The following is a 13,335-nucleotide window of genomic DNA, read 5'->3' as shown; positions in this document are numbered from 1 at the left end:
AAAACTTTGAAAAAATGTCATAGTATAGTATGTCGTCTAAAACTTTGAAAAAATGTCATAGTATAGTATGTCGTCCAAAACTATGAAAAAAAGTCATAGTAGAGTATGTCGTCTAAAACTTTGAAAAAAAGTTATAGTATAGTATGTCGTCCAAAACTATGAAAAAAAGTCATAGTATAGCATGTCGTCCAAAACTTTGAAAAAATGTCATAGTATAGTATGTCGTCCAAAACTTTGAAAAAAAGTCATAGTATAGTATGTCGTCAAAAACCATGAAAAAAGTCATAGTATAGTATGTCGTCCAAAACCATGAAAAAAGTCATAGTATAGTATGTTGTCCAAAACCATGAAAAAATGTCATAGTATAGTATGTCGTCTAAAACTTTGAAAAAATGTCATAGTATAGTATGTTGTCTAAAACTTTGAAAAAATGTCATAGTATAGTATGTTGTCTAAAACTTTGAAAAAATGTCATAGTATAGTATGTCGTCCAAAACTATGAAAAAAAGTCATAGTAGAGTATGTCGTCTAAAACTTTGAAAAAAAGTTATAGTATAGTATGTCATCCAAAATGTCATAAAAAAATCATGGTATAGTATGTCTTAAATGATGACAAAAAAACATTATATGTCATGAAAATCATAAAAAGAACATCATAGTATAGTGTGCCTTAAAACATCATTCAAACATAGTAGTGTAATATGTGTTTAAAAAAAAAATCATATTATAAAAATAAATAAAAATAAACAGCATAGTTTGTCTCAAAAAAATCATAAAAAATTAGTGTAGTAAGCTGTAAAATCATGACAACATATTACAGTATAGTTTGCCATAAAAATGATATAAAGTCATAGTATTTCATATCTTAAAATGTCATAGAAAAAGTCATAGTGTGGTATGTTTAGGAAGGCATATAAAAGTCATAGTATTGATATTTTTAATGATTTCTTTAAGAAATCATTAAAAAAACATTATTATAAAGTCTGCCATAAAAAAACATAAAGCTACAGTATAGCTAAGGGCCCTAAGTGTTGCTGATTTGATTTAGTAACTTTTCATACTATAAACATCCTTTTTTATGACGGACACTCTGAAATGAATGTGTAGTTCTGGACTGAAACATCTGTTTGTTAGGTCTCCCTCTTTCCTCCCTCTGTTTACCTTCTTGTAGGCCAGCTCCACATGCTCTGGAGCTGAGTGGCTCTCCCAGCCTCGGCTCTTTTCTCTGGCCTCCTTCAGGAGGTGCTGGGTGCTCAGCTGCAGCTTCCTCCTTCTCTCCTCCAACTCCTCCTCACCTCCACTCTGACTGGAGGATGCCGGGCCTCCTCCCTCCTCAGACAGGGAGTCTTCAGTGGGGCCTGCTGCACTCAAATGCTGACCGGGCCAAAACTCTGGAAGCTACAAAGAGGATTTTGTCATTTGTAACATCGTTTTGTTAATCCTGCCTCTTAAGCTTCAAAAGTGATTGGTTGTCAGGGTCCGTACCTGGAAGAGTCTCTGGGCCTCGGTGATCATGTTGGCCAGGCCCTGGGTGGCAGCCAGGTTCTCACTCAGGTCCCGCTGGTCTGGGCGACCCAGGCTGTACTTCCTATGACTGGACCTGCAGCAACAACAGGAACAAGGTCAAGGTCACTTGACACTGAAGCATCACCAGTAAGGGACCATGCACTGACATGTCAGTGAGAGCATCACATAAGGAGGAACGACAGCTGCAGCTTTTTTTCTTTTTACAGTTTTGCGTTCACTGACAGGAAATGAGAAGAGGGTGTGAAACATGTGACATGTCGGAGTCACAGCAGTGATGGCAGCTTCACACTGCAGGTAGAGTATGTGCCAGTCGGCTGATCAGTCTTCATAGGCAGCAGACAGGAATCAGCAGTACTGCGTCACCATTATGGCAGCTGACAGATCCAGGTTATTTTGGAAAGCTTTCACTACAGGAAGTTGTTGTCCTCGATTTTATTTGGCACAAAGTTTTGCCTTTATGTGTTTTTTAGTTTCTGGTGACTAAGGAAAAGTTAGAGAGACGAGCATTTTGTCACACCAAACACAGACTCTTTTCAGCGCTGCAAAATGGGGAAATTAGATACCGACACTTAAAACAAACCAAGCTGGTTGGACCAGAGCATAAAAAAAGTATATATATCTCAGTGGGAGTGGTGAGTTCTGTCAGGCAGACACATGAGCACAAAGACGTCGAGATGAGATTTTATAGATCTGTGGGAGAACAGCTGCGAGCAGCAGTCAATTTTCCGAGTTATTGTTCCCACCACAAAGTGTGACATGATTTCTGACAGGCCGGGACTTTGGCTTCCAGGAGACGGGAGGCACAAAGTGCTGATTGTGCCGTTATGTCATTTCCATCTACTGTCCAGTCAGCCTGAAGGGAGGAAAAGAGCCAAAATGGAAAAAGGAAGAGGTGGAGATGAAAGGAAGGGAGGAAGATACAGGAGGAAGAGGAGATAGTGAAAGGAGAATGATTACAAGACTGAGAAGAGAAAACAAAGAGGAGGAGGAGATATGAGGGGGATATCAGGGGAGGAAGATGAGCAGAATGAAAGAGAAATGTGGACGACAGAGACGATGTGAGGGTGGAGGGAGAAAAGAAGGATCACAGATAAAACAGCAGAAGATGAGGGTTGAAGAAAATAAGATGAATGACAAAATATGTAGAGAGAGAAGAAACAAAAGGTTAAAGAGGGAGAGAGGAGGGGAAGAAGGAGAGATTGAACCAACGCTCATCGTATCTACTACGGACTGCACAAAGACAACAGACGTAGTCAGCATGATGTCACTCATTAGTCTATGGACTCCTGTTTTTAAGCCTCATGTCTGGCATTCTGGCCGCCACCATCCAGGCTGTAAACATGTTTATTTCTGCTGTAAAGTGAGGCATTTTAACATGGAGGTCTATGGGGACTCACTGAAGCCAGACTCAAGTGGCCATTCAAGGAACTTCATTCTTGGCATTTCTGTGTTGGCTTCATTTTTCAGCCTTGAGGATGCTGCCGCTTGGTATCTCTTCACAAATACTGCCTGATATATCTTATTCTTCTGTGCCATAGAACTCTATTGTTCTCCAAAAATTACAAAGAGCACATCAATGAGCCGGCTGACGTGTTCCTTCATTATAACGAACATGCACACTGTAGTTTATTTAGACTCAAACCCACATACACCATCCTGCTGTCCCAAATACTCACAAGTAAACAAAATGTGGATTATTCCGCCACTGAAAATAGTCCCAAACATTAATTATAATTAAGTGTTTGTTCAACTGAAAATAGAGACCTGGGTTGGGAACCAGAGGGATGCTGGCTCAAGTCCCCATCCAGACCAAATATGGAGCATGGACTAGAAGCAAGGCGCCAAATCCCCAACTGCACAGGGCGCCTGTACAGGGCAGCCCCGTTGCTCTGACAACTCTGCATGTACAGGTCCTGTTTGTGCATGTGTGTATTTAAGCCCCGTGTGTATGTATATGACAACAGAGTGAAAAAAAAAATTGAGTTTCCCTTTGCAGATTAATAAAATGTATCTTCTGCTTCTAAACTGTGAAATTCTCTGCGACAATTATTGAACCATGAAATCCTTATGCCATCACAACTGTAACCACTGCCGTGATATGAGAACCCCCCGTCCCCCCCGACTCATGCAAAACATACAGTGAATGTGCATCTGCAGTATGAGCTCAGATAAATGGTCTGCAGACACTGATGGGACCGAGTGTCTCCTAATAATTAAGTTCACACCCTAATAATACATCATCAACTGTATAGCCATTATCGTTCTCAACTGTCTCACTCTGTCCCCTCGTGCTATCACCCCTATCACTCCTCTCTCTGTGCCACCCCTCTCTGTTTTCCTTCCCGTTTCTAACTCCCAGCCCAGCAGGATCCTCAGCTAAAGAAGCAGACAAAAAATATCTTTCATATCAGGGAGTGAAGTCGAGGCCAGATGAAAATTGATGGAGGTTATGTAATGTGCTCCCTGTGTAAACTGTGCTGACAGCTTTTCATTACACAGAGAAAGTGTGAGTGTAACAGCTGGATCTGATCCAGAGGCGATGTCATCTGTGTGAGAACTGAGAACTCTGGAAACATGACATCTATTGAAGCAACAAAAGGAGGAAGAAACACATGTTTCTATGGCACCTAAATGGCAGCCTGCCTCGGGTTACAGCTAACACACACATTCAGACACACATGCACGCGTAAATCAAAGGTAAAGTCAGGATCTGGAGCTAAATCAGAGGCTGAGGTTTAAAAGTCGCAGCCTGGAGCCAAAGCCAAGTATAAAGCAGTTAACAAAATGAGACAGTGTTTGATATTTCTTTCAGCTTTATCTTTGCACAGAATTCAGTGATATCCTGTTCAATCGTCTGCTGTCTAATTAACTCAGTGAGTAAACTATTATAATAACTGATAGGAATGATGGCTACCTGAACTACTAAACTACTAAAACTGAAGAACCTAGACCCAGTTGTAACAAAATAAATTTTCCTTCAAAGCATTATAACAGTGGTTTTGCATGTTTTAGCTTGATAACTACAGTAAAAAGTCTGTCATCTTTATTTTACTTTATGTTTTTAGATTGGTATCTCATCCTGCGGCCAGTTGTTGGTCTGAATTCATCTCAGTACGTTGTAAAAATGAACTCCTAAACTGCACTGTGTCAGTTTTATTATTTGTCCAAACTGTCCTTTGTGATGTGTTCAAAGACAACATCCAAAAATGAAATGAAAAGCACAGCACGTTGTCAGAAAATAAACTCCAGATGAAATATCATGTTACCAACCTGCAGTTAATGAGCCAGCTATTTGGAAAATATTTAAATTGTTATGATCTTCATGTTCTTATGGTACAAAATCTAATTAAAGAGAGATGCCGAGTGGACTCCACACCTAACATCAGAGACCTTATGTAATGGTGCTGCTGTTAAGACTTATGTAACTGTGACAATGTGCGTCAGACACCACATGCGCTCTTACTGAGATGGTGTGTGCCGAAAGAAAAAATCCTTCGTTTGAAAGATGTCACCTCAGTTTATCTAAGAAAGAAAGAAGACTGAATAAATAACTGATGCTTCCCTCACAATATTTCAGTAAGCATCTGTGGTCTCAGCTCACCTGGTTGCATTGGCGTCTCTCTTCAGGGTGTTGAGGTGGAAAAGCGACGGTGCCAGGCAGACTGCAATGTTGGTTGGAGTCATTTGGTTCTCGTCCACGCAGGCCACCACGTCCCGCAGGAAGAACAGCAGTGTTTGCAGCGCCATCCTGTTCTCATCAGGAAGCAACAAGATGGCCGCCTGAGCTGCAACCAGCTGCTGATCCTTGGGAAAATCTGCAAGCAGAGAGCTGAAATGTTACTATTTGAGTTATGCCGTTTGCTTGGTTTTGAACTTGGACAAGAAAATGAAGCAAATTCATTGACTTGGTGTTCAGATTGAATGCAAAGATAATTTTAGATGTCTGCATATAAAGACATAGATTTGTGTTGTTTAACGTGAGGGAAAAATGGGGGTTTATTCGTAAGTTTTATGACTTCAATTTACACACAGAAACAAACATACAGAAATAAGTGGGGCCAAAGAAATTGAGAACTTGGGTCATTTTCAGGATGGTGTGTACATTGCTAGCTAGCTTCACAACAGTCACATTCATGCTAATGGTGATTAATTTCCTCACATACTGTCAGAATGCACCTTAGAGTGCTAACATGCTATTGTTTACTATGTACAGAAATGTTTAGCATTTTAGCTGGTAATACATGTTAGCTGTATCAGCATAGCATGCTAACATGTTAACAGACAAACATGACTACATGCTAGTATTTAGCAACTAATAGCTACATCTTAGCATGTTAGCATTAGAGCTGCAATGATAAATCTACTACTACTCAACTACTTTGATAGTCGACAAAGCATTTCAGTCATTTTTCAAGCAAAAGTGTCAAATTTGTTGGTTTCAGCGTCTTAAATGTGAGAACTTGATGCTATTCTTTGTCATTCATGATAGTAAATTAAAATGTCTGTCAGAATGGACTGTTGGTTGGACAGAATAAGCAGAAGACGTCATTTTGGGTTATGGGAACTTGTGATTTCATTTTTTATAACATTTTTTGGATACTTAATAGACTATATGATTAATTGATTAGTGGTGAAAATGAGCAGATAAATTTACTCAAGTAGAAATGCTAACTTCTCAATGCTAGTCACATGATAACAAAAGTAAGTGCTCACATTGGTAAATGTGGAGGAAGGACTCGCAGAGTTTGCTGGTGAAGATGGGCTCCGGCAGGTCTCTGAAGTACTGCTTCACCATGTCGGCCACGTCGTATGCAGACTGACTGTCATACGAAACGCCATCTGGGTCAGACTCCACCATCTCGCGGAGGTACTGGATGCGAGATTTCACCCCTGATTTCCGGAAGAGACCCACCTGCGAGAGAACACAACACAAAATGAAACAGAAATGTATTATCATAAAAATGGTCTTCACATTCTCTAACTTTTTGGACTGGATGTCACCGCCTAAAAATGAATTCATTAGAAAGTTACTCTGTATCTTGTCATGTCCAACACCCCCCTAAAATCACCACAGGCCTCTTGCGGTCTTTACCTGGTCCAAACACTCTGTCCTCAGGTAGACCAGTGCTCTGAGGATGCTGGGCGGAAGCGGCTCTCCTGTCTGCTGGACACTAAGGAGCAGAGGAACTCCAAATACCCGCCGGCCTTTCATCTCCGTCACCTTGGTCTTCCTCAGAGGTTTAGGAACAGTCCTGCAGGAGATGGAGATGTCCATTAGATCCTGCGGTCTGCCATTTTTTCGGAAGCAATCAAACAGCATGGAGCAGTGCCGAGGGAAAAGTGTTGAAAAGTTATCAAAAATTGTTTTGCAAATGTTCTGGGAATATGTAATCTCAACCATTCAAGTGTGAAAAAAATGCTCAACTTGGCTGCTGTTGGAAGCATTTCCTTTTGAAGGAAGAGCCAAATAAACAGTTTTTGATTACATAAGTCCCTAGTGATCTCTAAAATGTGCGTGCCATTCAAATCAGCTCTGCAGAAAAAAAACCCATGCAGACATTGAGAAGCCATGGACACTGATCAAAGAGATTGAACTGTGTTGAGTGTATTCATGTATCTGAACTGATTTTAGTGACATTTATCCTTTTATACCAGCACCTGATTTTGTCTTTTGTTTTTGATGGGGCAATATTGTTGTTCCAGATGCAGGAGACCCAAAATCTGGACTGAACTTTATTTTTATTTCATTGAAAACCTCATAGAAAGCTACAATTTATTTAGCCTCCAACTCTGAAAATTGTAGGCCTGAGTGCACTCTGGATAAAACTGTGCTCTTGTAATAGTAATGTTTAAAAAGGACACATCCAAAGCACTCAAACAATCATTAATGAAACCTCTTCTCTACTTGGTATAAAAACACATGCTGGACATGAAGCTCTCAGTAAAGCAAAGAGTCACAAAAAGAAAATGGTATCACATATGCACTCTGAATGCTTCTCAGCGCTCTTTCCATCGCTCTGTTTTTTCCCACATCTAACAGCGGCTCTCTGAGACAAACTGGCTATTTTGAGGAAAGTGCCTCAGAGTATCGACTGTCCAAATCAGCAGTTAATTGATGTATTTTTTTAATCATCTAGTACTCGTTTTGGCATCAGTGATAAAATCATTGAAATGACAAGACTTGAACTAATCGTTGAAGGCTGAAGAGATTTTTTTTTTTTTAGTTGGAGCATTTGGCCTAATGGTGCTGTAGTAACAGAGTTTACAGATTTTACTCACTGTGTATGCATGTGTGTGTGAGTTTTATTCCGTCTTTTGATTTAACTGATTCAGGCCCAGCTCCATTTCTACATGGACAGACATCACGTGTTGCAGCACAAATCTTGGTTAGCCATGTTTCAATAGCTCATGTTTTGGAGATATGCTTTCTGGCAATTTACTTATAAGAAGACGTTTGCGTAGACAACCAGCTGTGACATGAATGGAATCGTTCACATACTTGCCAATGCACTAGACATGTTAATGGTGAATTCCACTGGAGGGCACACCACAGAACTCAGACTGTATACAATGAAGGTTACATATTGTAATCCTAGTTCAATTAGGAAAGGCAGCGCAAACCCAATGAAATTACAAAAGAAGAAAAGGACATGACATCAGTAACAGTGCTTGATGCAAAAACTTTGTTTCTGCATTGGAGCCAGTGTTTGGCGTCAGTTCTGTTGGAGTCAACGGAGCCGGCACAGCACATCACACTAAAACCCATCATATCTTTGTTGTTTCAACTTTGAAAAATTCTTCCAACAGATTAAAAAACACACATCACGTGATGTCGACTCATGTTTTTAATCTGACTGTGCACGTTTATCTTCCATGTCACTGATCTACAAACAGATCACAGATCTAACTTAAGCCCCTGTCCACAATAGCTAGCCCTCCAGAATATTGTTAAACATCATTAACTATTTGAAGGTTGGTTAGTTTTTGATAATCAAGTACATGAAGCCTACAATACTACCTGCAGGTAGCGTTAGCTTTCTTGGAGCAAACCAGGGCTTGAGATAAGTTATATGCAGCTGACGGACAGACCCATGATCTGTCTGGAGACCAATAACAAGGAAACACACAATTAGATAAAAAACATCAGTCGACATTATGTAATGTGTGTTTTTAATCTGGTGTTAGAATACGTTAGAAGATTTCAGTCAAAGGTGAAACACCATATTAGTATAGTGCCATGCCCACCCCATTATCTCCAACAGAAGTGGCACCAAACTCTGGCTCCATTTGAACGCTGTCACTGACGTCATGACCTTTCCTTCTTTTTAATTTTCCTTGAGCATACCTAAGGGCCCTGTCACTCCAATGCTGTTTGCTGAGGAGGATGTAGGATGGCAAACAATGTCACATGCCTCCTCATATACTGTGAGCATGTATAGGGGTAGGCAGGTCCTGATTGGCCCGCTATGTTTTCCGCAAATTTCAGTGGGCGAATGCGTGCTTGTGATCGAAGGAGACTATTACCCAATGAGTCCTGTAAAGGGGCGGAGCCTGTGTGAGATAGATCCTCCAAATTTGCATGATGTTAACAGTACACAGGGTCACACTCAAGCAGGTTACTAAATTGTTAATTCTGAGATTACGGCAGGAAAAGTTGATGTGTAAGACCCCTAAATCAAGCATATTTTTCACTGTGCAACGGCAATGACACATCTCACAGATGTGAGTAATTGCGTACTTGGTCTTTTAGCTTGTCATTAAAACTTATTCCACTGTTGGCGCTGCTGACCTGCCCACTGATTCCTGACTGTGTCACATCACTATACTGCCCATACTGTTGATGTGTGTATTACATCTTGCAGACACATAGCGTTAATTTCTGAGGACATGCACAACCAACGCTCCAAACGAACGAAGGATACATGAAGCAGCCATCATGCACACGCAAATACGTAGTTAAAAGTAAGTATATCTCTGGCTCAAGGCCACAGGTATCAGCCAGTTAAGCTTAGCTTAGCACAAAAATACTGAAAACAGGGAAACAGCTCAACTGGCTCTGTCAAAAAGAGACAAAATCTTACTACCGGCTCCTCTAAAGCTCACTATTTACATTAAATGTGTTGAATTACTTGTCAGCTTTGTGCAGTTGTCAGACAAATGTTCGGCACAGACATCCACCCCTGTAAAATAGTTTTCACAGGAGTAAACCCTAAACAAACAATATATAATGTGTGAATTAGTGGGCTTTCGAGGTAGCTGTAGCCTTATATTTAATGGACATTTATGAAAGTGGTATTAGTCTCCTTGTCAGACTCTGTCAGTTTCCTTAGGGAGACATTAGTTTAAACTTTGACCTTGTTTGTCGATGATCTTTAAAAGTATAATCAATGACATTAAACCACAACTAATGACTTTCCCAAACCAGCCTTAAAACTACCAGAACTCTAAACAAAGTTAGAGCCTCTATGACTTGCCTGAGCTCAACCATAGTTTGTGAGACTAATAAAATGATGCTGTGTCTAAGATGTATTATTGTTACTTAATCCAGTTTGAGGTGGAGAAACATGATTTTCACATCATTTGTGTAAGAACAAGTCATTTGCACATCAGAGTCTGTGCTCATTTAAAACTCCTGCTAATGTTGAACAAAATGTTAACTTGATGTTTTCTTCCTTTTTCCTGTGGAGGTCAGCTCTGACATGATTTCTCTTAAGCTTCCCTCCTATTCATGTGATTTATTAAAGTTTATCCTCCGTAAAACGGAGCAGTTTGAAATGCTAAAACACAGCACACCTGAACTACAGGAAGCCTCGCTGATGCTTTTCAACCTGCTGTCACAGAGCGGCTGTTTTTTCCTGAATCTCCCCCCTGAACACATGTTTGATCCTGAAAATTAAAGACGAATATCTGTGAGGAGTAATTTCAGGAGGTTTTTTTTTGTTCGGTGCTCAGTTCCCACATCCAGCCTTATCTCATTGAGCATAACAGCCCCGGCAAAAATCTAATTGGTTTTCTACCAAAGCATTAAACAAGCAGGTCATGTTTTTACTCAGAACACATTAGAAAATACAAATGTTCAACTGAGTAAACAAGCAGAATATCTGAGTGTTTTATTTTTCTTAAAAATGAATTTGTCTCGATTTTGCACGAGGGCTTATTCCAAAAAAATAGTGTAGGAGGCTGATCTCATTAAATCCATATATGTCAATAAAAAGTGCAGCGAAAACATCCTACGTTTTTAACGAGACAAACGTTTGAGCTCAACAGTCTGCAAAGTCCTTATTAAAAGGCACAGGCCTCAGTTTCTGTCCTAAATCTTGCAAAACTTGTGCAAAACAACCCATTTTCAAACAAATTCTGAATGTTTTTCTGTGCCGGGACATCGCTGTCTTTTTGTCTTGACCTCAACCACCTTCTACACATTGTGATCTACGAGGTATTTGCTCAGGGAGTGAGAAATAAATGTAAATACAGAGATAAAGCCAGAGAAAGACAAGAGGACAGAGACACAGTGTGACCCACTGAGGAAAAAGAACGCCATCCAAAATAACCTACAACGCCTGAGCAGTTAACCAGCGAGCAGGAAAGGATGACAGAACCAAACCTTGCTGTGATTTCCCCAGAACACAGACACGAGGTGAAGCACATGCAGTCCTATGGGTTTTTTTGGGAAAGAAGTTTATTCCTCTTGAAGCATGTTGCTATTGTTTTTTTTTAAAGCTGAGGCAAGGTTGCACCCAAGCCATGAATAATGAATGAATTTTCTAAATCGACTGCCTAAAATATTTACCCTCCGCCCGCCCACCTGCCTGCCTTTCTACAGTTTCCTTGAAGAAGTTTCTCCACGCAGGTGTGCAGGTGCAAAGAATCCAGGAGTACAGAGTTTTGTTTCTCACCTTCCCGCACCTCTGCTGGCTCCGTCCTCAACCTCTGCTCAACCTGCACATTTACTTTCAAGCATGAAATCAACCCCCCCACCCAAAAAGGTCCTTTCACACTTCTTACCAGTTCCAGCCCTGCTTACTGGATGGAGAGTATTTGTCCATCAGAGCAGTGAGTTTGAGCAGGGAGAGTTTCTGCAGCAGGAGGAACTGGGACACAGACTGGTTTTCCACTCCTGGACTGGAGGGCAGTGAGGGCAGACTCTGCTCGCTGGACCACTGCAGCTGCTGGCTCACTCTGCTGGACACACAGCAGTGAGAGCAGATAAGTACACCCACATAGACACAAACATGCACAAACACACACGGTCATGTAAATGCCAGTTTTAAACATACCACAATCAAGAGAAATGGGAACCAATTATCTCCTAGAGTCGACACACATTTTTGAAAAAAAGTTTTTACTTCGATCTTATTACAGAAAATATTAAGCTTTGAAATCATGAAAATGATTTTTGTTGTCTCAGTTCTGACAGCAGAGCCCTCGTGTTTGTTGGGACAGACAAACTGGACAAAAAAAGTATACTGCAGCTTATGATCTTTGTAGATACTCTATTACCTTCCCTTATGCACAAAAGAGATTAAAGTACTGCATGGAACCACGCTAGCTGCCATGTGAGGCTGTAACGTCTTTACACACCAGAAAACAAAAACTGTTTAATGTATAAGAGATAGCTGTCCTCACCTAAGGGTGACTTCATCACTGTACTTCAACTCACCTGTGCTTACGGCAAGTTAAATCCTGCCTAAAGCTCACATTAGCATACAAGCATGCTTATGTTAGTATTCCGCTCCAAGCACAACTAAATTTAGAGTGCTGCCTTAATGTTGTCACGCTCACAGACAGCACCTCCATATTAAAGGTCCAGTGTGTAGGATTTAGGGGGATATAGTGGCAGAAAAGAAATATAATTTAATAAGTATGTTTTCTTTAGTGTATAATCGCCTGAAAATAAGAGTGCTTGTGTTTCCGTTACATTAGAATGAGCCATTTTTATCTGCGTAGAGAGTGGGTCATCGTCCACAGTCTGCCATGTTGCATCACCATGTTTCTACAGTAGCCCAGAACAAACAAATTTCATGCTGACCACTGTAGTTAACAGCCCCTCTGTGATGGTATGGTTAGGAAAACATAGATTTTTTAAAACATGAAACTGCTTAATTCAGTGTTTATACTGTTTGCTTTGGAGAGGATGAGTCCTCTGCGTAAAGTTTCGCTCCTGGTAAAAACTTAAGTTACCAGAGAAAAAAGGCGAGCCCATGTGGGCTCTGCGGTATGCCAAACAGTGTCAGATTAACTCAGATTTGCCCAAAGAACAGTACAGCACAAGTTAGTCATGCATTCACCTGGTTTAAATCACGATTTGTTTTGAATAGAAAAATTCCTCTGTTGATAAATTCAGCTTCTGGTAAAAACCTTCTGAACAATGAATACTGAAGGAATTTTAACCAGGAGAAGTTTTAGCTGGTTGCAATCTTCAGTCCTCACCACTAGATGCCACTAAATCCCCCCACATCTTACATAATGCTCCTTTAACAACTACTGGATGCTAATATTCTAAGATTTAGCATAACACGTCAGCATAACATGATCATAGTTACTAAACACTCATACTTCTGTACATAGCACTTATTGTTAAAACTCAGCTAAAAGCTATAAATATCAGTTAGCAAGTAACCACGCACGTTAACAAATACTGAATATTAACATGCTGATGTTTAGCATGTAACATTTAGCATTAACATTTATTTTAACTTGTGAGACTGTTACTATGCTAATGATAACCTCAAAGTGCAAATTGCTAACCTTAGCATGTAAGTATGTTAGGTTAGCATTAATTGTTAACACTCGATAAGAGCTATAAAT

General features: G+C 40.3%; 1 protein-coding gene across 3 annotated transcripts in view; it reads right to left on the bottom strand.

The window, feature by feature from the left end:
- LOC117268507 (rho GTPase-activating protein 7) overlaps positions 1 to 13,335 on the bottom strand; it is a 187,480-nt gene that overhangs the window by 21,712 nt on the left and 152,433 nt on the right. For 2 of the 3 annotated variants that reach the window (XM_033645035.2, XM_033645053.2), the window contains exons 9-14: positions 11,533 to 11,709; positions 6,620 to 6,779; positions 6,241 to 6,439; positions 5,129 to 5,342; positions 1,486 to 1,600; positions 1,162 to 1,398 (exon numbers count right to left, since the gene is read on the bottom strand). In XM_033645035.2, the coding sequence (XP_033500926.1) occupies positions 1,162 to 1,398; positions 1,486 to 1,600; positions 5,129 to 5,342; positions 6,241 to 6,439; positions 6,620 to 6,779; positions 11,533 to 11,709 (1,102 nt within the window). The remainder of the gene's footprint in view (positions 1 to 1,161; positions 1,399 to 1,485; positions 1,601 to 5,128; positions 5,343 to 6,240; positions 6,440 to 6,619; positions 6,780 to 11,532; positions 11,710 to 13,335) is intronic. The other variant, XM_033645044.2, reaches the window with a different exon arrangement.

Source organism: Epinephelus lanceolatus, chromosome 11 (genome assembly GCF_041903045.1).
Source record: "Epinephelus lanceolatus isolate andai-2023 chromosome 11, ASM4190304v1, whole genome shotgun sequence".
NCBI classification, from domain to species: Eukaryota; Metazoa; Chordata; class Actinopteri; order Perciformes; family Serranidae; genus Epinephelus; species Epinephelus lanceolatus.
Note: the sequence above shows the minus strand (reverse complement) of the source record. Positions and strands in the feature narration are given on the sequence as shown.